Below are 26,427 nucleotides of genomic sequence, written 5' to 3' on the forward strand. Positions count from 1 at the left end.
GGAGTTCACTTCTAGATGGAGCTAGTGCAGATGCATCAGAGCTGGACTGAGATATGAGACATAAACAATGATAAATGGGAAAAATAGTACAGTTTGGATACCAGTTGTATCTTGAGGATACAGTGATCTTGTGTGATAAGGCACCACCTTCTCAAGACAGACTGAATTCTTCCCCACCCACTGGTGCCTCTGCCTAGAGGGTCAGAGTGATCAAAAACTAGGTCCCAGTTTAAGCTGGGTTTGTTACTAAATCCTAGGGTTGTCGAGGTTCATGTTGGAGAGGCCTCTGCTGAGGTTGCTGCTGGTGCTGGGTAAGAAGGGGTACCTCTGAAAGGATTGGTATAGTTACCACTAATAATACAGCTGCTTGTAAGTGAAAAAGGAGCTGATTAGGACCCACAAAGGACCTGTACTGCCATGTTCTTTTCTTTGATTTGGGCTACTGTTTCTCAGAGTTTCTCCCCAAACAGGATGTCCCACAAATAACTTTTCATGGACATCTTCCTGAATGCCACCGTCTCTCAACCATGCTATATGCTGAGTTACGATGGGAGCAGATGATGTACATGATATAGAGTCAAATAATTCATAAACTGTAAGAAGCAGATGTCTCATCCACCTCTTCCATATCCAGAAGAGGCTGGGGATAGTAACTGGTTCCCTCCGCCCTTTGGAGAAAAGGCTTAAGCAACTGCAGCCACTCAGATTATACAAGGCAAAATTGTTTACCAATGCAAGAAGTTAACAAAGCTCTAAAAAAACTCTTGCCAAAAATAATCCAGAAGTTTAGGATCATTCCTTGGGGTGGAAGTTGAGGAGATATGTGATTTCTTTGCTTTTTTCAGCACCACTTCCATAACTGCTTATTAGTGGGAGAGCAGGACCATCCCAAAGCCATGGTACTTCTGTGAGGAAGATCCACCTTCCTCACCGAAGAGCTACAGGTGATGGAGGGGTCTGCTACATTTTTATTTACAGCTCATCCAGAATCTTGTGAACGGCAGAACCACTGGGTCCAATGGTGTATCCAAAATATGAAGAAGTCCTAGAACTGCCAGTCATGGGTCCGTAATCATCCGCACTTGTAGCAGAAGACCACTGCCATCTTCTCCATTAACTTTGAGAAAATAAGGTCCTCCAGTGGGGACATCCTTCAGAATCTGAAGGAGAGGGCATGCTAACCCAGGAATCCATGGACAAAGGAAAATGAGGAGGTTCCCAGCTGTTACTTTGGGGGGAATAGAGGTTCAGGTCCACTGTCTAAGAATGGCTAGACAGTGCTGTAATGGAACAAGACAAAGAACCTTGTAATACAGGTTTCAAAGAGACTTGTGCTCTAATGGACAAAGATGGGACTCCCTGCTGTAGCTGCACTAAGGCTAAGCTGAAGAGTAAATGATAAATGGGTTGAGTCTCAGCAGAGAGGCAAAGAAAGTCCTCACTACACTCGCTGTCTGGTCACGTGACTTTTGCAATCTTTGACCTGTTACAGGAGGCAGCCTGTCCTCCTCAGACACCAGAATTGGTTCTTGTTCCTGACCTGAAGATCTTACAGAAATGAATGGCAGAATAGAACAGATAGGCTCCAATGTCTCAAGTTGGTAGCCTGCTGCAACCAAGCCTGTTCAGGGAAAGGGCTCTGGCACTGGGAGGGGGGCAGAGGCAAAATGTTCCTACCTCTCCCTTGGTTTGGTTCAATCAGCATGGAGGCCAGAGGCATCACACTATGTATCAGTGGCAACGCCACTGGTGCAGGCATTCTATACGCTGGGTGCTTCGAAGAGTGGAAAGGATTTCTTCGAATGCACAGAGGAGCATCATTTAGAGAATGTGGCAGAAAGTGGCACTGAGTGAGACTGTACCAATTATGATTGCATTGTTGAGCATAGATACAAGAACATGGGAGAAACTTCAGTGCCAGCTGACAAAGTGGTAGGTGTTGAAGGGTCATGTATCAAGGAAGGTGTAACATGCTTTGCCAACTGTGGCTTTGGCTCCATTTGCATCACTGTTGCACTGTGGCTTGAGGCAGACTTTGATCCAATCACTGCCTTGGGCATCAAGAAGGGTGTGTCATGATAGAGGTATCATGTCTTGACAGCACCAGTGCTCTGTGCATTGATGTGGCATGAGTCAATGCACTGTGTACTGGCCTCAATGCATCCTGCTGTGCCCTATGCTTATTAAACATAGAGGTTTCTGCTGAATGATGGTGCCTCTTCTTTGATGCAGATCAGCCTTGATGCTTGGCCCCCCCCCAAGGCATCAATAGGAGAGTTTTAGAAGAGTTCCAGCTCAAATGCTTTATCTGAGGAGCAGATGATGCTGCACTGTGGCTCTAAAAAGGTTTGCACAGCTTCTCAATTCTGTGGACCCTGGCTTGTTGAGAACGAATGAACATCCTTCCACAAGCATAGCAGTTGACCTGGTTTCTGGGCTGAGGCAGATGTAACATAACTTGTGCCTATCTGTGAGGGATATAACCTTAGCACATAGGCAGCTCTTGAAACTACTCATAGTGTTCTTTTTGATCTACCTCACTGGAGGCAAGAAATAGTCCCTTCTCTAAATGTAGTTTATTATATATTTTAAATTAGCACTAAAAAGTGCTGTGTTTGGGGCTTCCTAGGCAGGGAGGTAACAAAGGTAAAAAATTAGGAGTTTAACAAAAATTCTAAATGGAGAGAGTCAGTGTACACGTCTGTGCTATGCTCAGACAAAACTGATTGAAGAGGCTCACGAGGCAATGCTTGCGCAGTGCTCCTGCACATGCTCAGAGTTCAAAGCTCTTCTAGCTAGGAGACAGGAGTCCATTTAGTGCCACTGGATGTGTTATGGTTAATTCAGGCTGCTTATTGAGGGAAAATCTCTTATAAATGCAATAGTACAGCCCAGGCATTAAAGGGTTCCAATGTCTCTTTAGTATGCAGTAAAAAACTCCCTTCAGGCACACTCTGACTTAATACACTGGCATGCATTACAGCCAAGGAAAGCAAAGGCAAGGCCAATACAACAAAGCTTGTAACTCATGAAAAAATGTGCTCTTAAGAAAAAATATAATTTTCATCCTTTGTGTACAACAATCTAGGCATTTTAAATGTAAAATGTTTTTCCATTGTATTGTACATCTACTGGTAATAATAAAATGCATCCAGGATTGTGAAAAAATGTATTTAATGGCAATCTTTTAAATAACTATTTAACTAGAGATACAGAAATAAGAATAGCCAATCACATTTAACATGTTATAGAAATCAAAAAAATTAATTTACTGCACAAAATAAATTAAAAACATTAAATAGTAACATTTTTTTCAGTGCAAAATGTACAGAAGACATTTACGGTAACCATTACTAAAATGCATGGGAGGAGGGGGTCTATTATAATACAAAGCAAAGTGAAACACGTACCATTTCATGGTCTGCCAGTAACCAGGAGAAGGAATTCCCTAGAATTAAGTCATCATATTAAAATTAGATCAGATCTGCTAAAAAATAAAAATAAATCTGGTCTATATTTATAGAAGTTTCCTTCTGGTTTTTTTTTTTTTTTTCTTTTTTACCTCTGGTTCTTGGGTTTTTGTGTGGTTGGGGGGAAAAGAAGGTTTAGAGCAGGCCTGGTCAGCTGTGGTCTTCAAGAGCCACAAATAGGCCTGGTTTTCAGGATAACCACAATGAATAAGCATGAGAAATCTGCGGCTGGAGATGGCCAGCCCTGTTTTAGAGTTTTACTAGGCCATTACAAGTCTGCTACTGTTCTAATGCATTTAGCCAATACTTGACCCAAAACAATCAACTTACAAAAATTACATACAGGTTATATTTGCAGTTTTTGTAATGGGGCTGTGTGTTGTCAAGCTGTGACTGCTTCAGGAGAAAGCTGGAACAACCAGAATAGAAAGCTAAGGGTTATTTGATAAGCTGCTTCATGATTTAAATAGTTTTAAAAAAATGGACTTCTTTACTTGTAGCCCATGATAAAATGGGCTTGTGAGCTGTAAGGAAGATTTTGTACTGTTCTGCTCCCCAGAGTGCCAAACAGAATCAACTGGGTACAAACACTACCCACAATAGCTGGGTGGAGATGCCACCTTGTGAAGGACTAGGGTGCGTCAGAGTAGGTAATAGGCTTTTGGGGTTAGGGCACCTGTCTGAGGATTAGATTTTGGATTCCCTCTTTGAATGTGCATTTATAAATAAGAGCATCCTTCTACTCAGCTCATTTTGTTGATTTTCTAATAACTGCTTTTATTTTTGGCTACTTCCTCACTTCGCTGCCTCCTCCATAATAAAATTCATTCCCAAGTATCATGAAGGGACTGAGCCAATAGAGGCTGACAGCACACACCAGGTTATGTAAACAAATATTTTTTGTAATAATTATATATATTTAATTTGGGGAACAGAACACACTAAAGCCTGCCGGAAAAAAAGAAAATGGCCCTAGGACAGGATAAAAATAGATATTGCAGAACACTTGAAGGTGAAATGATACAGGCATGAAGTGATGGGGCCGAGAGCAAATGAACTGAGAGGAAGAGGAGCAGGAAGAATGTGAAAGCAAATCAAAGTGGTAGTAAGGACCTGCTGAGGTGACAACTATACTCCAAAAGGGAATATACTGAGAAAGAGTAATCTGCTCTACTCCCAGGTGTCAGCTCTGTTGGTGCAGTGGATGTTCAAGCACTACAAAAAGTCAGGCCGATTCAGTATGGTGCACTCAGGCCAAGCGCACCGTTAGCCCCCATCTGGACGCGCGTTTTTGACGCGCTATTATTACCCCTTATACAGTAAGGGGTAATAGCGCGAGGAAAACGCGTGTCCAACCCCTCAAAAAACTAATAGCGCCCGCAACATGCAAATGCATGTTGATGAGCCTATTAGTTATTCCTGTGCCATACAGAAAGTAAAATGTGCAGCCAAGCCACCCATTTTACTCTAAGAAATTAACGCTTGCCCAAAGGCAGGCGTTAATTTTGGCCGGCACCGGGAAAGTGTACAGAAAAGCAGAAAAAACTGCTTTTCTGTACACCCTCCGACTTAATATCATAGCGATATTAAGTCTGAGGCCCCAAAAATAAAAAATCGTAAAATAAATTAAAAAAAAAAAAAAATCAGCCCACGGCTTGCAGGTTGGAAGACGGACGCTCAATTTTGCCGGCGTCCATTTTCTGAACCAGTGGCTGTCAGCGGGTTTGACAATCGATGCCGGTAAAGTTAAGCATCAGCTGTCATTTTACTGAATCGGCCCGACTGAATGAACTCCTTCACTGTGTCCAGGGAGGAGCACTGTGTGTTGAGTTTAGCACGCCCAGTCGCTTTGGGGCAGTACTTCGCTATAAACACCACTTTGTAAATAGAACCTTACCATCTGACCCTCTGCCTATAGAGAGGGGGAATAATTTTGGGGTGGTCAGTCTGACACCCCTCAAGTATGACCAGATCTCAGAGGACGATTTAGGATTAGGTCAGAGAATATCCCAGGGTTTACAAGGCCCCTGGCACAGTCTCGTGGGGGTGCATTTGCAAAAAATAAAATAAAAACCAGCAAGATGGCTCACCTTTGATATGGACACAGTCAGATATAAATCAAGTTTCCCTGTATGCTCTCTCATCTATCACTTTTGCTGTCCTTGCACTCCAGGTAGATTTAAACCAAACTAGCCATGCAGCTTTTTATAAAAAATTCACAACCCTTCAGAACCTTTTCTAGGTAGATGGACCTGGATCCTACTGCCCTCAGAAGGTTTACAAAAAGTTAATATTTAAATCGCATTTTAATAAGCTGTGAGGCAGTTTGGCTAATGGTGATGACCAGTTAGGCAAAAAGAAACAAGCACTAAAAACAAAATTTCCAGCAGTTCTGTTTACTATCATACAAGCAGCATTATAAACCTTGGGCTGTTAAAACTCCGCTCTCCCTTTTTCAGTTCATTAAGAATTCAACCAAGTCTTTCTGTTCCAGCCCCCGCAGCCCTGACCCATGGCAAGCGCTTTTATAGCAGGGCTAGGACAATAAGGCATGCCGCAATCTCTGGAATAAGGAAGAAGATGCACTGGGTATACATACACTGATAGATCTACCTATATCAGTTCCAAGCTCTCTCTATCCAACTGGTGTTGGACTTACTTCTTAACTGTATTCTATCAATCTAAACCCAATGCACAGACTTCCTTATTCCCCACTTCTTCTCTTATTTACTTGTATGCACTCACTGCCTTCGTACTTCATGTGATCCGCTGGTGGCCTACCTTTAGGAAAAGGTAGACTATCAGATGCTTATGAATCAAACACAGTCCTTTTAGTAGCAAAAGCTTTTAAAATGTTAGCCGACATGTCCTTAACTCAGTTGGCAGAAGGGGCAGGAAGAGGGACAGATGATACCAGTCCAGTCTATTCTGGACTGAACATGTTCCACAATCCCTGCCCAAGTTGAATACAAAGATGGAGATAGCGTTCACTCAGCAAACTCAAGTGTTACATAGACGATATTTCTCGTTTGTCTTTGCAGGCTCACATGTCTTCCCTCCTTCCCCCCTTCTGTTGCCTCTACAGCTTTATAAAAAAAGGTAGTCTCTGACCTTTCAAGCCTAACACACAATAACTTCTCTGTTCAAAATATCACAGAGCCTTTGAAGCTTATCATTCTTTTGAGCAAGTTTCTAACTGGCTTAGAATAAACGTATTCTCCCCACATCTGCCATCAGTCATACATTTTTCGTGCTAAAAAACAAATCAAAACAAAAGAAAAAAAACACAGTACAGTTCACGCAGAGGGATCCTGCTGCTGCAGCGATTTTGGAATTTCTCTTCCAGCGGTGGAATCCAGCTGAAAATGGAAGCCGTTTTATTTCACGTTGGCATGGTGCTGCTGGGCAATCCAAAGGCTGTCAAGACTCCCTGGGCACCTGGTCTTCGTTCACCCTAAACCAACTATTCACTCAAGTGAAATGTGGCTATGTTAGCAGGTGATGGGGGGGACGGACGGAAAGATCATCCTTCAGAGATTCCTCGGTACCAGGTCTAACTGCAGGTTGCTCGACACAGGCTCCAGGCCAAGGTGGCAGTAGCTAATGGGTTGTGCAAGCTCGCACTGGAATAAGAAACTGGATTCCTCTAAAAAAAAACACAACTTAAAAAAAAAAAAGCAGCACTTTTGGTTCCCCTTTGTTAAAAAAAATTGTATGAATAAAAAGTAAAGTCTCCTCAACAGATGATCAGGCCCCTTTCTGTAACAAATCCATACAGTGAGGCTGGGGCAGTTTTGCTTCTCCATTAGGCATGGCTTGGAAGCGATTGCTGCCGGTACATTGCTGGTGCCCCCACGTGCCCATGTAAACACAGAACTATCACCTGGTGCTGCCCTCCAGGCTGACCACCAGTGTGAATGGAGTCCTCCGATCCCCCCCTTGCCTTTCCCTCTGCAGCTCTTCAGAGACGTTGTGCCGAATTCTCCTTTTCACATTTGTGTGGCCCAAAAAGGCAGAGAGTTTTGGCCAAGTCAATTTTTTGAGGGGGGGTGGGGGAGATAATGGAGGGAGTGGGGGGGGGGGGGGAGACCGGCTCAGCCTACAGTCAGGAATGCACAGACAAGGCTCAAGGTAACGGAGATCACATGAGCGGGCACAGCCAAAGTCCTTCTGTACGCTGATGGATGCTTCCATTGTCCAAGGTTGTCCTCTTCAGACCACTACAGAAAAAAGGCAAGCAGAAAAAAAATGCATTAAAAGCTTTAGCTGGGGGGGAAAAAAAAAAAAAAAATAGATGACAGATTTAAGATTATGGGGCCCATAGGCAGAGGATCAGAAGCTGGGGGTTTCACCCCTGGAAATTATAGAGATCGGCAGTGGCTTCCTGCCCTAGGCATGTGCCTAAGTTGCCTATGTCTAAATACAGCCCAGGCGCTGTTAAGGAGCATGGACTCAGAGGAAAAAGTGCTTCTCCTTTGCTCTTTGTCCAGCTTTTCCATCTTAAAAATAAAAAAATTCCTAAGCATCTTGTTTGCTGCCTGGAAGGATGACATCAGCTCCTGGGCAGGACTTAAATTTGCTGCACTAGAATGAGCACCTTGGCCGCGCAGCAATTTTTGGCATCACAGGGTAACAGCTAATAGCCTCATCTGCATGGAATTTGCATGCGATGAGTGCTATTAGCTATGCGCTCGATTGGACATGTGTTTTGGATGCGCTAATCCACGTAATGCACCAGGGGTTTAGTGCATCTAAAAACGTGCACCCATTAGAGTTACCCGGGGTGCTAGCCTGAGCGCAGTATATTGCATCAGCCTGCGGGTCAGTGTCAGGCTACAAGCGGTTTTTGCATGAAGAATTTCAGAAGTCATGAACAATAGATAATACAAATAATAGCGACACTTAAGAAAAACTTAAAAATTAAGGTGGTGACCAAATGATCAGAATATTTGGCGCATAAATACATACAACTCTTACTCAACTGTGTGACTTCCATCCTCCAAGAAAGAGTAGTCATAACCAATAGAAAATCTATTCTGCAGAATTGTAGCATTATACAGCCACAGGAAGATAAATGACCTTTTTACATTGTCATAAGTCTCAATATTACCTGTTTCTGAATTGCAGCAGGAAGCTCCGCCCTTCAAAAGGCCGGCGGGTTTCTCATGCCGACAGATGAAGGCTCGACATCCTTCACAGCGTTTTTTCAGCCTACAGCAGCTGGAAGACAATTTTAAAAAGAGGAGGAAAGGGGTGAGGAGATGTGTCAACTGACTTGGAACAAGCTCCTACAGCAATGAGAGAGACTAAGGGCAGCCTTAATGTTTCTGCTCTTCCCCACTACAAGATGCTTCAGAACCAATGGGGGCTGCCAACACTGTCCGGGAATTAAGTCAATCTTCAGGACACAGTTGCAAATCAGGGCTGGCGGGAAACAAGTAGGGAATTCTCAATTAAAGAATACCAAATTCAGTCTCTCTCCTTAGAAGATATTCCTGGAGCCTACAGTGCAGCCAGGGTTTGCAAGGTCAAGGTGAAAGGGCACATGAGTAGACATCCCCCACCACAGAAGATGTTTGGATGACAAATACAATGTCAGTCATTTTAATGTAATTAAATGACACACAGTTTTTAAATTATATTCAATTTTTTCACTAAACAGCAAAAGAAGCCATAATCCCTTTAAAGATAAAAGGTTCATAGATTTGTTTATAACACATGCTCATAAACACCTGCATGCGTCTCATACATTTGTATTTTCTGCCATAAGCTGCTCTCCCTTATCCATGAGGTTCAGAAAGCCCCATCCTTAACCTTGTTCCATCACATCATAAAATCTCCAGGTACTGGTATGATCATAGTTGGCAACTCAAGGTATAACGTGATACAAAAGGTGAACTACTGGACTAATCCCACCCATGCCTTGCCGAGGGAGAGGTGGCCCACCGTCTCCCTGCATTCACAAGGCCATGCTGTGCAAAAGGATACCCCCCCCCCCCCCCTATTGTTAGGGAACAGGCCCAGCTGTGCAGGTTTGCAGGCCCCAGCCCTTGACCTCATCAGTCAGGGATGTCATCCTGACTGTAAATACTGGAATTAGAAGGGCACCTATACACATGTTCCATTTCCTGTACACCTCCCACTGAAGTCCTGCTGAGCAAGCTGGGCCCTTTAGTTTGACTCTGTACTGTTTACATATGAATATAGTAATATATTACTACAATCATCTGTGGGGCTAAGCAGCCAAACATGCATTTCTTACAATCCCTCTCTCCCTGAACGTATCTTCAAAGCATAGCAACTTTTGTCCAGTGGGATCTAACACCGTGCCTGCATACCATCCTGCAATAACATTTTCCTTCTGAATGTGCCTTTGTGAGCAATGGGTGCTAACAGGTGGACTCCTGGAGCAGAGGGTTCTCTCCTCTTATGGCAGAAGAGGGTAAAAAGCTAGAGAAGATCCACTCAGAGGGAGGGGTAGGAAATAAGATCATGTTGCCTGAATATACATTCATCCCTTTTAGGTTCCAGATTTCATTAACCAATCTTTGAACCAGGCATTGCTTAGTGCCCTCCTCAGTTAACCCAGGAGGCATAAGAGTAGCTCAGGTCTTTACCAGTTACTTGGTGACAGAGCTATTGCTGAAACAAAGATTCTCTTATTAGGCACAAAGCAGAGTGGCCTCACAGCGGCAGCGAGGGTGGGTGGGTGAGGGAGTGTTAAAACAGAGCAGTCACAGTAAGGCATGCTGTAGTGGTACTATCTGGGCCGAGCAGTCCTGTAACGGTGTACCATACACTCCTGCCTGTAGTAACAGTGTTAGTGATTGCTTAGCTATAGGATGGTGTCCTGCTGTCAAACAATTCTCTTTTGGATAAAATACATTAAAAAAAATAAAATAAAATAAGTTAGGTGTCCATTGGGTTACCAAACCCAGTCATGATGCAATGCAAACCACAGCCCTTGGGTAATGAACCACACCACAACGCTTGTCTGTGTCCCAGATAATTACACAAAGATGTTAAGCTGAGGTCTTCTAGCTTGGGAAAATACCTTTTTCGTGATGCAATGACTAATGAAACCTTTCCTCCCTTCTTAGAATATGTGCAACAGGCTAGCTTTGACCCTTGGTATTCTGCTTTCATCATCCAGTGATCTTTACCGGCTGCAAGCTCCCATCTTGCAGTGCCTATCACAGGTTGCTTGTTTTATCAAGAATTTAACCTGCTGGCAAGAACATTTGAAAGGAAATCCATCAGGGAACCTTTGAACAAATCCTGGGTTTGTTTTCCTAATTATTCTCTGCAATTTCGTTTCTTGCTATGGGCATTTTTTCTTTCCGCATTACAGAGTGGAAAACTTAACTTCCAGAAGACTCAAAACGAGCCTTAAAAACAAAAAAAAACCCACAACATACGGAAGCAAGCCTTGCTGTCTTAGAATTAGCTGGCAAGCCTTTCAACCTTTAAGGTCATTTTTTTCAATAATAAGATTACAAAAAAGGTACAAAATGAGAATGATTCTTATTAGCTGGTTTATTTTTATATATAAACTACCTTCAAGCTCCAGGGCAGGAAGGAAGGTGGCCAGTGCTACTGTAGTGACTCCCCCCCTCCCCACCCCCCAGCTCATACCAGTCTCAACAGCAAGGAAGAGGATTAATCTGGAGACTTCCCTTCAATCCAGGGATCCTGTGTTGCAAGGGAAAGGTAGGATTATAACGTCTGGCAAAACGGGTGAGGAGGAGGAGGAGGGAAGGGACTGAAAACACAGGGCCTAGCAAAAAGGCTTCCCACCCTTGTACATTCTTCACATTCTGCTGTTTAATAAATAGAAATCAAAGCACATTAAAGTAGGAGCTTGTTTCATCAATGTAAACACTCTCTACACTTTCATTGTGAAAGGACAAATATTCCAGAAGTAATTGCTTCAAGAATAAGAGGCTCGATTGTATTCACCCCCTTTGTCAGAGCAAACCCAAATAAGCTCCGGATGTTGGGGAGATACCAGTTCCAGAGATGGTTTTCAGGGGTGATGAGTCAGACGAACTGAACAAAATCACTGTGAACTTGGAAGACTGAAGACTGGAGGGTGGCCAATGTAACCCCAATATTTAAAAAAGGCTCCAGGGGCGATCCGGGTAACTATAGACCAGTAAGCCCGACTTCAGTGCCGGGAAAAATAGTGGAAAATATTCTCAAGATCAAAATCGTAGAGCATATAGAAAGACATGGTTTAATGGAACACAGTCAGCATGGATTTACCCAAGGGAAGTCTTGCCTAACAAACCTGCTTCATTTTTTTTTGAAGGGGTTAATAAACATGTGGATAAAGGTGAACTGGTAGATGTAGTGTATTTGGATTTTCAGAAGGCATTTGACAAAGTCCCTCATGAGAGGCTTCTATGAAAACTAAAAAGTCATGGGATAGGAGGCGATGTACTTTTGTGAATTACAAACTGGTTAAAAGACAGGAAATAGAGAGTAGGATTAAATGGTCAATTTTCTCAGTGGAAAAGGGTAAACAGAGGAGTACCTCAGGGATCTGTACTTGGACTGGTGCTTATAAATGATCTGGAAAGGAATACGACGAATGAGGTTATCAAATTTGCGGATGATACAAAATTATTCAGAGTAGTTAAATCACAAGCAGACTTGATACATTACAGGAGGACCTTGCAAGACTGGGCATCCAAATGGCAGATGAAATTTAATGTGGACAAGTGCAAGGTGTTGCATATAGGGAAAAATAACCCTTGCTGTAGTTACACGATGTTAGGTTTCATATTAGGAGCTACCACCCAGGAAAAAGATCTAGGCATCATAGTGGATAATACTTTGAAATAGTCAGCTCAGTGTGCTGCAGCAGTCAAAAAAGCAAACAGAATGTTAGGAATTATTAGGAAGCGAATGGTTAATAGAACAGAAAATGTCATAATGCCTCTATATCGCTCCATAGTGAGACCGCACCTTGAATACTGTGTACAATTCTGGTCGCTGCATCTCAAAAAAAGATATAGTTGTGATGGAGAAGGTACAGAGAAGGGCAACCAAAATGATAAAGGGGATGGAACAAGCTCCCCTATGAGGAAAGACTGAAGAGATTAGGGCTGTTCAGCTTGGAGAAGAGACGGCTGAGGGGGGGGGATATGATAGAGGTCTTTAAGATCATGAGAGATCTTGAACGAGTAGATGTGACTCAGTTATTTACACTTTTGAATAATAGAAGGACTAGGGGGCATTCCATGAAGTTAGCAAGTAGCACATTTAAGACTAAATCGGAGAAAATTCTTTCACTCAACGCACAATAAAGCTCTGGAATTTGTTGCCAGAGGATGTGGTTAGTGCAGTTAGTGTAGCTGGGTTCAAAAAAGGTTTGGATAAGTTCTTGGAGAAGTCCATTAATGGCTATTAATCAAGTTTACTTAGGGAATAGTCACTGCTATTAATTGAATCAGTAGCATGGAATCTTCTTAGTGTTTGGGTAATTGCCAGGTTCTTGTGGCCTGGTTTGGCCTCTGTTGGAAACAGGATTCTGGGCTTGGTCTGACCCAGCATGGCAATTTCTTATGTTCTAACAAAAACTTGCCTTAACCAGGCTCATAGGAAGTAACAGAGCCCACCTGTGTCCAGCCACAGCAGCTGAGCTGATTCAAATACTTCTGGATGAATTGGATGAAATGAATCTGAAGCAAAGGTCAAAACAAGCCAAATAAGGAACCGCTGAAAAAGGTACAGATTGGAGGAAGATTTAAAAGAAAAATTCAACGTGTTTGAATAACCCTCGGGGCATTGACAGGTCCACCATTGTAAAGTGGCAACAGTTTGGCACCATCAAGACACTGCCAGAGTGCCGCAATCATCCAAAGTCAGTAACCATGGGTCAAGAGTCGCTGTGAGGCCTAAGGTCACGAACCACCAAGGTCTCTGGCTGAGATTGGGGTAAATATTGATTCTTTACTCCATGAAAATGGCCTGTACGGGAGGTTGTTAAGGAGGAAGCCATTGCTGAAGAAAAGGCATATGATGTGCCGCATAGCGTTTACAAAGACACACTTAAGGGACAAGGCATGTATGTGGGAGAGTTTTGTGGTCTGACCCATGTGAGGCATAAAACTAAGCACAGCACAGCACTCTAACACCATCCCCACAGTAAAAGCCTGATGGTGGCTGCATTGGGTCGTAGGCATGGGAAGCTCGTGAAGATCAAGGGAAAGGCGAATGATGCAAAGTACTGGCAGATCCTGGAAGAAAACTTGTTTCTGTCTGCCACAGACCTGGAAATGGGGACAAGATTCGTCTTTCAACGGGACAATGATCCTAAACACGAAGCAAAGCAAAATGGAGTGGCTGAGCAAGAAGAGAAAGTGAAGTCTTCAAGTGGCCCAGTCAAGGTGCAGACCTGAACCCAATACAAGCCTTCAAGACTGCCGACTACAGATGATCCTCAGCCAACCTGAAAGAGCTTGAGCTCTTCCACCAAGAAGAATGGACAAAAAATGCAACATCCCACTCTGCAAAATTGGCAGACACTTATCATAAAAGATGACTCATGGCTATTACTGGCGCAAAACGGGGCTTCTGCTAAGCACAGAGTCAAGGGGTGTGAAGACTTATGCAATTAAGACTTCTTATTCTTTATTACTTTTAGAATATTTATATAAAATGTTCTTTCATAATGAAAACAGTATGAAACAAACTCCTATTTTAATGCATTCTGATTTGTATTTTTTAGACAGCAGATTGTGAAAAATGTACAAGGGTATAAAGACTTGTACAAGGCACTGTACAGACGATTTTGCATGAGAAAGCATGACAAGTTATCCCCTCCCCGCCCACCAAAAAAAGCTAAATAAAAAATAATTTTGTAAGAATGACCTGCACAGGTGCTTTTGTCAAGGAGCTGACCAGGATGATTTTGTCAGCAATGTTCCCCATAAAGGGCATCATTTTTAAATATAGGAATCTATATTAAACTTGAAATTTTTCCATAACAATGTCAGCAGCAGTCAAGCAAGTGGCGATTCCAGGACTAGTAGGGCTGAGAAAGAGAATACAGTGCAAGATTTTTACTGCTGCTACCGAAGTTACTTACACAGCCTTCTGTACACATCATAAATATTATCTCACAACTTCATCAGTTTAGAGAAACTTTTTCACATTTTTCAAAGTCGCCAAAATTCAAAGGACTGGAATAACTTATCTAAACATTTGAGAGCCTGGGGGTTTCTGAACATCAGAGCTGTGCTTCCTAACTTGGAGGCATGTGGCCTTTCCGCAGATGCAGAATGAGTTGCGGCCTGTAGAACATCTGGTTCAAGACATTCAGCTGAGCCCCTGGGTTTCACTGTTGTATAGATGGCATCATTTAAGCATGCTCACCGGGAAAAGCAGCCTTTATTTAGCCCATTATTACAGCTGAAAACACAATTTTGCACTCACTGTATTAACACACACAGGGCGATGAGTGAGAAGCATGCCACCACCGACACCACCACAAGCGTTGTGATGGTCTGTTGCTTCTGGTTGGCAGCCACCACGGCGAGAAGGTCGGCGTGCTCACACCGAGAGCCCATGAACCCAGGGTGGCAACTGTGAAGGAAGAGAAATGAGAGAGAGAGAGAGAGAAGTCAGCTGTTGTGGCGTGTGGAAGGAGGGAGGGGAGATACGGTTCCCCATCTTGCATGCATTTTCTCTTCTCCTTCAAAACGTGTGCACCGTGGTCTTATGCCACGGCTTTCAAAGTGCACTTAAATATCCACACCTGAGTTTAACCCTCACCCGTGTCCATAGCCCTTGTCCTTCAAGCTGTTCCCCCCCCCCCCCCCTCCTCTGCCGGTTTCTCTAGTGGCTTTACATTTTTAAAGTTCTGCGGTTTGCCCGAGGGGTGCATTTACGGTGCATGTAAATACCAGCACATCTCCCAAACCGGCAGAACCCAGAAGGGCAAGGAACCCAAAACTCAAGTCTCCTAAATGGCAGCCTTTAACACCTGGGCTCCAATTCGTTTTTCTGCAGCACAATTCCTCCTGTGCCGCCGAGCACACTACACATTAAATGTGCTAACGTTCTAAACTATTACTAGGGATGGGTGGTTGGTGCTGGGGTGGAGGTGGAAGGACTGCCGTCTGGCTATTGCACGTTCTGCCAGGTGGCTCAGTCTGTCAACAGTGAAATAAATGTCATGCTACCCAGCCGACCTGTTTAAACACAGCCAGAGATCAAAGGCGGCATGTGTTTCTTAGGTTTATAGGAGGAAACGACAAAGCAGTGAGAAGGCTAAAGGTCCATCCAGGGAAATTCTTTCCCTTTGCAAAAACTATTTGAAAACTCAACACAGAAAAAAAAAAAAGGGTTTCTGCTGAGAAGATGTGTGATTCCAACAGGGGCCACCGGTTCTGCAGCGAATGCCCAAAGATGCAGAACCTGGAAGGAGTTATGCTTAAAATCACTTTATGGAACTGGAGCTCGATTCCTCCCCTCCAGTAAGTATTTTTTTTTTTTAAACACTTTTGTGCCCTCTCAGTTAGGACTCTGTGATAAACGGGTTGGCCAATTTGATCTATACTGGAGCAAAATATTCCCTTCTTGCGTGAGATATGCACAGGCCAAAAACCACTCTCTCAATTCTTAATGGGTTTCTTTTTTTTTTTTAGTACAAACTAGTTGTAAACTAAAGAGGAACAGGACTTGGAAGAATATCTGAATGGAGGAAGTATTATGGAGGTTTGAGCTCTGCAGTGGAGATATTTTCTATTTGTGCAGCCTCTGAGATTTCCTGCATTTGAATTATGCACAATCACCCAAGTTACACATGTTTAAAGGAACAGGAGAGCTTTACTCAGACTGAAGCCATGGGAGAAAGTACTCTCAAGAGCAGTAATGCCAACCAACTCAGGTTTTCTTTTTTTTTTTAAAGGACAAGCTGATCCAGTCTTGGCTTTACCCCACGATATGCATTGATTTCCCCAGGAAAAGCACGAATAAGAGCATGAATGCCGACTGGGGGGGAGGGGAGGGGCTGGAAAACCCAAGGCTGCATGGAAATCTATGCATGTCGTGCGGGAAAGCCAGAGTTAGATCACTCTGGATTGCAAAAATGGAGTCAGCAGGCCTAGTCAAGAGTCTTATAACCAAACTACAAAGTCTCTCTGAAAGGCCACCAACCCAACAAAGTGAGACACCGTGCCCCAGAGCCATTACATGCCTATGGCCAATATGGCCATGGCCATCGCTACCAAAAGGCACCAACGAGCGCAGTGTGGCCGTGCGCTGGTGGGTCCTCTGCAAAAAAAAAAAAAAAAAGCAGTGCTGCCCCGTTGAAATTGATGGCGTGGTCGGCACGGCCTTAATACGTGGAAAAGCAGCGCAGTCTCGCTAGAAACTCTGCCGATTCTGGCGGGGCTGCACTGTTTTCCCATTTACTAAGGCAATGCTTACCACGCTGACAATTTCAGCAGGGCCACACTGCTTCGGAGGTGGAGGAGGAGCACCCCTGCCGGAAGTAATCCAATGCCCCATGGTCAGAAGTTGTTCCCTTGGCCATGGGGGCTGAAGAAGGAGATTGCTGCTGCCTGCTACGTCAAGGAGGAAGTGAGTGAGAGAGAGAGCGAGCATGTGTGCGGGACAGCGAGAGTATGTATGAATGACTGTATGTGGGGGAGAGAGAGAAGGAGCATGTGTGTGTACAACTATCCCAGTTACTCTGTCTGCTAATCAATGACAATTTCAGGGCACCTGGAAATCAAAAGTGCCAAGGTATGGATAACGGGGATTTTTTTTTTTTTTTAATCCTTATTTTAATTGTTGGGTGTTATTTGATGGGTCTGTTTTGAAATATTTTCTTGATGTTTGGAAGATTTTTATATGTTTTTAATTATTGAATGCTATTATTTTCATTAATTGTTTTGAATTATTCTTTTTATTCGTATGGTTTTATTAATTTTGTTTTAATGAGGAATGGTAATTTTTCTGTTTTTCCATTTTTGCAGTGCACACAGAATTTGGCTTGTTGAAGTTTCCAGTTCAGTTTTTGCTGTACATTTCTATTTATACTGTATGGTCTCTAATCTGTGTTTGAGGATCTATCTGTATTTTGCATGTGTGACTGAAGTGAGTTATTCCACTAGTGTGTAGTTTCTATGTAGGGATCTATAGTAGCTTGGCTTGTTCTGTTTTCCTAATAAAGGGTTTATAACTATTTTAGGCCTGGTGTAATATTTATAGTGTTAACTTTCATGGTAGGATTGTTGCTGTTTGAGTGCTGACAGTTAGTGCTGTTTTTATATAGAAATGTTTTTCTCATGGCTCTCTGAGGGTCCTGCCCATGCCCAAGATGCATTACAGTAGGCCTAATACCATATAGGCTCCAAGCGTCTCTTGCTTTTTGCAGGGTTTTCTGGTTGGCTCCTCAGCAGTGCATGTAAATATAATATAAATATTGTAAGTAATATTTTTAGCTCAGAAGACTGTGCTTTGAATGTTTTCTTATGTAAAATCTATTATAAATGCACAATTTTTAATTGTGTGTGAGGATGGGGTGATGGGGTGGGGGGTGCAAGCTATAAAGTTTTCCTAGGGCACTTAATACCCTTGCACTGGCCATGGGCATTGCTGTACAAACACTGAACAGAGTCTCCCAACTCGTGGTGTCATGTGTTGTGTAAAGGGGAGGGCGTAGATTTTCACTTGCCCATAGGCACCAAATTGCCTAGGTACAGCTCTGCCATGCCCTGTTCTTATGGAACCACTATTCAAAAACAGAGAACGAGAAAACCTCCCCAATCTACTAAGCAGACTGGGCAATCTGAACCATGCTTACAGTAACAGAACGAGGTCAAAAGGGGAATTCAGACAGCAGGTGCAGACAATTCAGTGAGTCTCAGAGTCTGGGTTCCTGTCAGGGCTTCTTGGGAGCAAGGTGAGGAAAGCACAAATAATTCATCTTAATGACTGCCAAATTGGTCCCAGGTAAATCTTTTAGAGATAGAAAAGAGAAGGTCTTGTTTGGTAACAGAAGAGGAAGAGCCGGTCAGATGACTAGTAACAAAAGCCTAGTTGTCCAAAGTTACTTTGACTAATGAAGGTTGACAAAAAGCTACTCCAGCTTGGTAAAGTCAATATTTTCTCCACTAGGGTTGGGCGAATTAGGATGTGACAGGCTCTGTCCTCCAGGTCATAAAACCAATGTAGACTGGTAAATTCTGCCAACATTAGGAACACACAAGATGCCTCATTAAGACCAGCTTTATATTCTAGACAGAGCTTTTCTGCAAGCATATTTGCAAACTGAGATGGAAATGAGGTGGCTTGGGGGATGATCGAAGCCCACCTGCTCCAGAAACAATGATCTACCTTTCATTGAAGATGTGGCAAATAAAAGATTTTAAATAAATTTATATTCCACCTTTCAGACACTTCACATTGGATTGCATTCACGTACAGTAGATTATTTCCTCATCCCCAGAAGGTTTAGGATTGTTAGAGACCTATTACTGTTTTCTCCCATTTTTTGTGTCCTATGGGAAAAATGCTTAGTAAATAGGGCCCTAGGCTTGTACCTGAGGAAATGGAAAGAGAAGTGAGTTTCCCCAAGGTCCTAAGGAGCAGCACTATGAAATATTCCTAATCCAGATCCTGCTGTAACACACACACACCTAACTGGGGAGATTGTCCGTAATTCAGTTGTGGGAAACCTAGGATCTCTCTCTCCGCTGCATAGCTCAAGCATTGGAAAAAACTGTAGACCAATTAAACTTATACAAAATACTCAAGGATGGTTTTATAGGGGAAGAAAAAAAGAGGTATGGGCTGGAGCCAGATGTGGCCTCTGCCTTCCCCTCTGGCAGCAGCAGAGAAAAGGAAAGATTTTGCTGAAGTTCATAAAGGTTGCAGGTTGGTGACTGCAGAAAACGTGGCACAGATAATAACTCTCCCCATTATCTTAAGACTTGGCTCTTTCTACAAGCTGTTATAAAGATTATATAAAATCAGCTATTTTAAAGGACGTTTGAATTTACTGAGCTGCCAGGTCTTTGTGGCATTTGTTCAGAAGGGATGGGCATCTATTCTTACTGTCTGTGGTCTAATCTGCTGAGCCAGTTTAATAATTTTTTGAACTAAATTGATTTATCTTTATATAGATTGATTTTTTTAAAGCTATTTATGGATTAGTGGACTTGGCTATAGTTTATATATATATTTTTTATTACTAAGATTATGTATAGCTATTTTTATATGGTTTAATTTCACTGTTATGAACTGTGTATTTATATGGTATTTTATATTTGTTCTTATCCTGCCTTAGGGTTTTGGTAAGAAAGGCAGTCTTAAAAATAAAAATTGATGAAGATGACTGTGGCTCAGTCATCTTCATCAATGCCCAGTTCCTTTTTAGTTTACAGATAATTAAGTGATGTTTGTGATGATTTTGAGGCTGTTCCCATCCAGCACTGTAATAACCCTGATAGCCTTTTGTTCAGGCTGAATCAGTCTGGTGCCTTATGGCCTTAAGGAGGGTAGCATTAGATATTGTTCTCATAATATCCACATGCCTGGTTCTTAAATTTGCCACCATGACCAAAACACCAGATCATACATGGCATTTTAAATATCTTATCCTCTATATTCTGAATATAAAGGAGATTAAAAAAAAAAAAAAAAAAAAAGTGACAGGCTCAACCAGGCACCTGGGCTAGCACTTAAAATGGTAGCTCAGCTTATTAACTTCCATTGCAGAGCCCTCTGGGATTTGCAGTTCTGCTTTTTTCTGCATAGCCTGAGGAGGCTTGAAAAATGGAAGAAAAAAAAAAAAAAAAGCATTAAAAGCTAGACTTCCACAATTAGATATTGACTTACACACATGCTGGTGTGGCCTCCTGGATGAAAAACCGGCAGGTCCCATGGAAGCAATACTCGCTGTGGGAATCCGGACAGTCATTATAATGAGACCTGACTGCTGCGGCCACCGGAGGGTCTAGAGGAGGAAAAAAAAAAGACGACAGAGTCAGATGCATTACTTTGGTCATAGTTGTGGATATTCACAAAGGAAATCCTTTTCTAGTCAAAACAAAAAAAGCCAGCTCCTTCAGTTGGAGTCCCCTGTCAGCACATGCAACACCCCCCCAGGAGCTGGGTTTCCTTCTGGGCATCTTCTAGTTTAGCAGCCAGAGATGGTCATTTCCATTATGTCACTAAATTGTAATGGCAGTATGTTAATGACAAGTCCTGCACTTAAATCACCAAAAAGTTCCAACCCATCCTCCGTGCAAACACTCTTACCAGCATAGGCTTGTGCAATTACTACTCACTGTCCTTCCTCTTTCTTCCTTTATCAACTCCATGTGCATACAATTTTAGGAAACGTGCAATCTGCACCTGAGCCAAGTGTCTATAGAACTGATGAACTGTCAAAAGGCTGTACAGCCAAGCTAGGCCAGACCTATCAAAACCTGTGTGCGCACAAAGGTTAGAGAGCCCTTTACTACTGTACAGCCCTGCTGCACTGTATGCTGGGGTTCTCCTCATGCTGCCAAGCGAGGGCTCCAGAAATTTCTGTATGGGGCAGCATAGAGGTAGCACGGCAAGTTTCAGGGTGGGCAAGCACCAACTGCTTCTCGCTCCAAAATGATCAAAAGTGGTTTCATCCAGATGGGGGGGGGGGGGCAAACTGTTTGGGGATGGGTCCTTGGCCCCCCCCCCCCCCCCAGGATTCACCCCCACATGCTGGGCAGCCCTGTAAAAAGGGAGTACTCTTTTCCTCCGCAGTGCTAGCTCCCACCTTCCTTCCCTCTGTGGCTAGAGGAGTTACTGCTTATCCTAGCCCAGGACCTATCCCTTGGCTCAGCTACTCTGCCCAGGTTCAACGAATACAACAAACTAGATTAACAAATGATTACTAGTCTAGATTGTTCAAAATATACCAATTATGTCTGAATCTGGAATACAAATAAACAAAATGGGCAGGGATGGGCGAGCAGGAATCTCTAGGAGGGCCCTGCGGCATTGAAATAAGCCACCAGCTGCTCCAAACGTTTTAAACCTCACTTAGATCTCACCCCGCTCCATGAGCCCCAGTGGGATTTCATTCCCTGTTCAGGTTACAGCTGGGCCAGGCAGAGATCAAGGATTGGGTGGGAGGACAAAGAGGGGGAAATGTTGGGAGTCCATTGCCATTTTAAAATGCAACTTCTATACACCAGACCAGGGCCTTATTCTTCTAGACACAACTACATAGCCTGAAACACCTACTGGGCATGGAGACCATGACCAGGGAATGCATGAGCCGTAAGAGATGCAAAACCTGTAAATACAGTATATGAAAACCACAGATACGTTCTCTGTATTCCAAAATAAAGAGAGCTAATAAATTTAGGACTTGTTTACCTGCAGTTCCTCCATTGGGCTCTTACCAACCACGTATGTGGATAGTACCAGAATAGTAGCTTTTTGTGTGTGTGTGGGGGGGGGGGGGGGGGGAGAAATAGGACAAATACTCAAAATAAAGAAAACGTACATCATTACAGCATTAGCAACCCAGTCAGTCACAGCATTCTCAGGACATGGGACAGTAAGGACAGTCTTTAAGGCCAACGCCATAACATGAAGACACATGATGCACAGGGTACTGGCAAATGATTTCTACCCCATCACATATCCATGTGGCTGGATGGGATCCATCCTGGGACATGAAGGGAGCGCTCAGAGAGATCCTGGTGGGTCCACTGAAGGAGATGTTTAATTGATCTTTGGAGATGGGAGCAGTCCTGCAAGGCTGGAGAAGGTAGATCTGTTTCCTCTTCATAATTGTGTAGCTATGGCTTTTATTATCCAATTTAATTTATTATATTGTTTAATCGTGTATGTCTGGCTTACGATTATGTATAACAAAAGAAGGTATAAAAAAAGAAAACAATCCCTTCAAAAGATACAAAAGTTACAACAAAAAATAGAAGGGAAAAATTTAAGTTTCACTATTTTATTACAATAATTTTAGAAATAAATCTGAATAAATTTAAAGACAAAGTATACAGTTGCATAGCAATGCCATATGGAATAAAAAAAAAAAAGTATAAAACTTCCAAACACCAGTAACCCACAAAACATATACATTAAAAAAAACAACACATTCATAACCCAACCTACACATGCATACAAGGAAAATTCAAAGCAATGTAAACCCCAGGAAGAACACAATCCAGATACCTGAAGAGAAACTGCAAGTTTCACTTCAGATGTTCGCACGATGTGATCCGCACAGCTAGTTTTGCAGTTTCTCTTCAGGTGTCTGCTTCATGGTGTTGCCGGATTTGTTTAAGCTAGCACTGTTCTCAGCACTTCTTATAGTCAGGAGCACTTTCACTGCCTCTCTTTGAAACCAAAAGAGCCCTTTACAAATAGAGTGCCTTCAGAGCTGTATTCAATTTGCTGATAACGAAAACTTAAAACTTCTGTGGTTCAGTGAAAATTGTATTTTATAATAAAAAAAAATAAAAAATGAAAGGGACATCCTTTGGAAACATGACACCTTTACTTAACACCATGGAACATTTGTAATTATGGTTGTTTGAATTTGAACCATCTATTGTATAAAATACTTTGTGAAACAGATTAAGAAAATTCTCCCTTCCCCTCCCGAAAAAGCTATATATAATAGCAAAACAGGGGCCTCTGCTGGGGTTTACATTGCTTTGAATTTTCCTTGTATGCATGTGTAGGTTGGGTTATGAATGTGTGGGTTTTTTTTAATGTGTATGTGTTTTGTGGGTTACTGGTGTTAGAATGTATGTTTGGAAGTTTTAAACTTTTTTTTTTTTTATTCCATAAGGCATTGCTATGCAACTGTATACTTTTGTCTTTAAATTTATTCAGATTTATTTCTAAAATTGTAATAAAATAGAAGGGAAACATTTAAATTTCACTGTTTTTTGTTGTAACATTATGATTATGTCTATTGTTATCCACCTAGTGATTGAGCAAGCAATAAACCTTTTTTTACTTAAATAAAAGGTAACAGAGGAGACTAAAAACCACAGGCTGGTTAGTCTGACCCGGTAGTCAGAAAATTAATAACAGTATCTATGATCCGGTAGGTTGTAGGATTTGAGGCAGCATGATTTTACCAGAGGGAGACTGTGTCCAATCTGATTTCTTCAATTGAAGGACATGCGTTAGATGTGGATTTCTTGGATTTCAGCAGTTTTTATACTGTCCTACATGGGAGACTCCTTAATATACTGAGTAGCCTGAGAGGGTCCCAAGATGGTAGATTTGTTAAGAAACTGGTTGGATGATAGACAGAGTAGGAATTTATTCAGAAAGGTGTTTAATGGAGTGCCTTGGGGATTGGTCCTTACATTAATTCTGTTTAATATCTTTGTGAGTGACACTGCAGAAAGATTAGAAGGGGGGAAAAAAAGTGTGTCTCTTTGCAGATGACACAAAGATTTGCAACAAAGTGGACACCCCCAAGGGATTAGACAGATTGAGAGTGACCTAAGAAAAGATTAATCGGCTGCCACTCAAGTTAACTGTCAAACAGAGCCATGCACTTGGGGAACAGAAATCCGAGGGAGCAGAACAAGATGGGAGATGAGAGGCTGATGTGCATAGACCAGGAGAGAGCTCTTGGAATGATAGTTTGATGATATCAGGATAGTGAAATTGTGACAGGGATGCTAGAGTGCATAGGGAGAGATATAACCAGCAGAAAAGAGGAGGGGATAATGCCTTTAAACAGGTCATTGATGTGGCCTCACCTAGCATACTGGGTTCAGTTCTGGAGGCCATATCTCAACAAAGATATAGATAGGCTACCAAAATGGTGTGGGATATACACCAAACGTCGTAAGAGATGAGACTAAAATGTATACCCTAGAAGTGAGGAAAGAGGGGCGGGACATGAGAGAGACATTTAAATATCTGAAAGGTATCCATGCACAAGCAGCAAACTTTTCAATGGTAAAGTTGTAGCACTAGAGGCTGTAATATGAAGCTCCAAGGGAGTAAATCAAGGAACAATGTCAGAAAATACTTTTTAAAGGAAACAAGAATATAAGAAGTTGCCATACTGAGTCAGACCATCAAGTCCAGCAGGCTTAACTTTACAACAAACAAACACCTCCTCCAAACTAGAATTGGTTTAGTTGGTTTCGGTCCTTCCTGAGCAATAGATTCTACAAAGTCAGGATAAACAACAAGGAATCTCATCCCATCCTTACAGACCAAGGAGTCCCTCAAGGATCTTCACTTTCACCCACCCTCTTCAATATCTACCTCTTCCCTCTGCCACCTACTCGCTAACCTCAAGCTTACCCATTACCTCTATGCAGACGACATACAAATCCTTATCCCGATCACAGAATCCCTTCAAAAAACTATTACTTATTGGAATGACTGCCTTCAGCCAATCAAAGACCTACTCTCCAGTCTCAATTTAGTTTTGAATGCCAATAAAACGGAAATGCTCATCATCTCCCATGACCCCTCCACCATCCCATCTAGCTCCTCAACATACAAACTCAATTTTCAATTTCTCTACGGAAGTCAGGGATCTAGGAGCTTGGCTAGACAACAATCTAAACCTAAAAAAGTTTATAAACAATACCACAAAGGACTGCTTTTACAAATTGCAAGTCCTCAGAAAGCTAAAACCCCTCCTACACGTCAATGACTTCCGGCTAGTACTCCAATCCATCATACTAAGCTAGATTACTGTAACTCCCTGCTACTTGGACTCCCCACAAATACTATCAAACCCTTACAGATGGTACAGAACGCTGCTGCCAGAATCCTCACAAACTCCAACAAAAGAGAACATATCACCCCTATCCTCCGCAACCTTCACTGGCTTCCTATCAAACACAGGATCCTCTTTAAAAGTTCTCACAATCGTCCACAAAGCGACTCACAAACTCGCGCCCATCAAGTTAAGCACACAACTTCATACATCTTCCAGACCCATCAGAAGTGCTTATAAAGGCACACTGTATGCCCCGCCTGCAAAAACATTACTAAGGAAACGAGCTCTGTCATCTGCAGGCCCCCACCAATGGAACGTGCTCCCCCCAGATCTAAGACTTGAACCTAGTCATCAGGAGTTAAAAACAAAAAACAAAACCTGGCTCTTCCGCCAAGCCTTTCCAGACACTTAACACTGCCCAGATGCTCTCATACTCTCGCACTATATATTCAGTACTCACGTCAACCCATCCCTTTGTTCCCTATTAAGATACTGAGCTTTATTCTATTTAATGTGTTTATATTTTATTGTATATAATTTATACTTTATTGTATACACTGCACTTTATGGTTCTATTTGTTATTTGTTTCAACACTATGATACTGAGTTCAAACGTTTCTTGTAACTACACTATTCTATGTTCAATTTGTACTGTGTTCTACTGTTTTATGTAAAGCCCCTCCCTTTTTGGGCATCTCACTGTTTTATGTAAACCGGAGTGATTTGTATTTCCTACAAGAACCTCGGTATATAAAAATTAAAAAAAAAAATAAATTAAATAAAAATCCCGTTTCCAACAGTTGCTAATCCAGGATACAAGAACCTGGCAAGGACCCAAATAAATATATCCCATGCTACTAATGCCAGTAATAAACAGTGGCTAATTCTTAAGTCAACTTGACTAATAGCAATTTATGGACTTCCACTCCAGGAACTTGCCCTAACCTTTTTAAACCCAGCTAAACTCACTGCCTTAACCACATACACTGGGCAACAAATTCTAGAGCTTAATTGTGCATTGAGAGAAAAATAATGTTCTCCGATTTGTTTTAAATGTGCTACTTTCTGACTTCATGGCATGCCCCTACTCTTTTTATCATCTGAAAGAGTAAACAACTGATTCACATTCACTCTATTCTATTCCTCTCATAATTTGGAGATCTCCATCATATCTCCCCTCAGCAGTCTCTTCTCCAAGATGAACAGCCCTAACATCTT

The 26,427-nt window shown here is 42.3% G+C and overlaps 1 protein-coding gene across 1 annotated transcript in view; it reads right to left on the reverse strand.

Annotated features, from left to right (window-relative positions):
* Window positions 1-5,109: 5,109 nt before the first annotated feature.
* Window positions 5,110-26,427, reverse strand: part of TGFA (transforming growth factor alpha) — a 52,985-nt gene continuing 31,667 nt past the window's right edge. The window contains exons 3-6 of the mRNA XM_029604007.1: window positions 20,328-20,445; window positions 14,913-15,062; window positions 8,581-8,690; window positions 5,110-7,690 (exon numbers count right to left, since the gene is read on the reverse strand). Coding sequence (XP_029459867.1) covers window positions 7,683-7,690; window positions 8,581-8,690; window positions 14,913-15,062; window positions 20,328-20,445 — 386 coding nt within the window. The 3' untranslated portion in view covers window positions 5,110-7,682. The remainder of the gene's footprint in view (window positions 7,691-8,580; window positions 8,691-14,912; window positions 15,063-20,327; window positions 20,446-26,427) is intronic.

This window comes from Rhinatrema bivittatum, chromosome 5, assembly GCF_901001135.1.
Source record: "Rhinatrema bivittatum chromosome 5, aRhiBiv1.1, whole genome shotgun sequence".
Lineage (NCBI taxonomy): Eukaryota > Metazoa > Chordata > Amphibia > Gymnophiona > Rhinatrematidae > Rhinatrema > Rhinatrema bivittatum.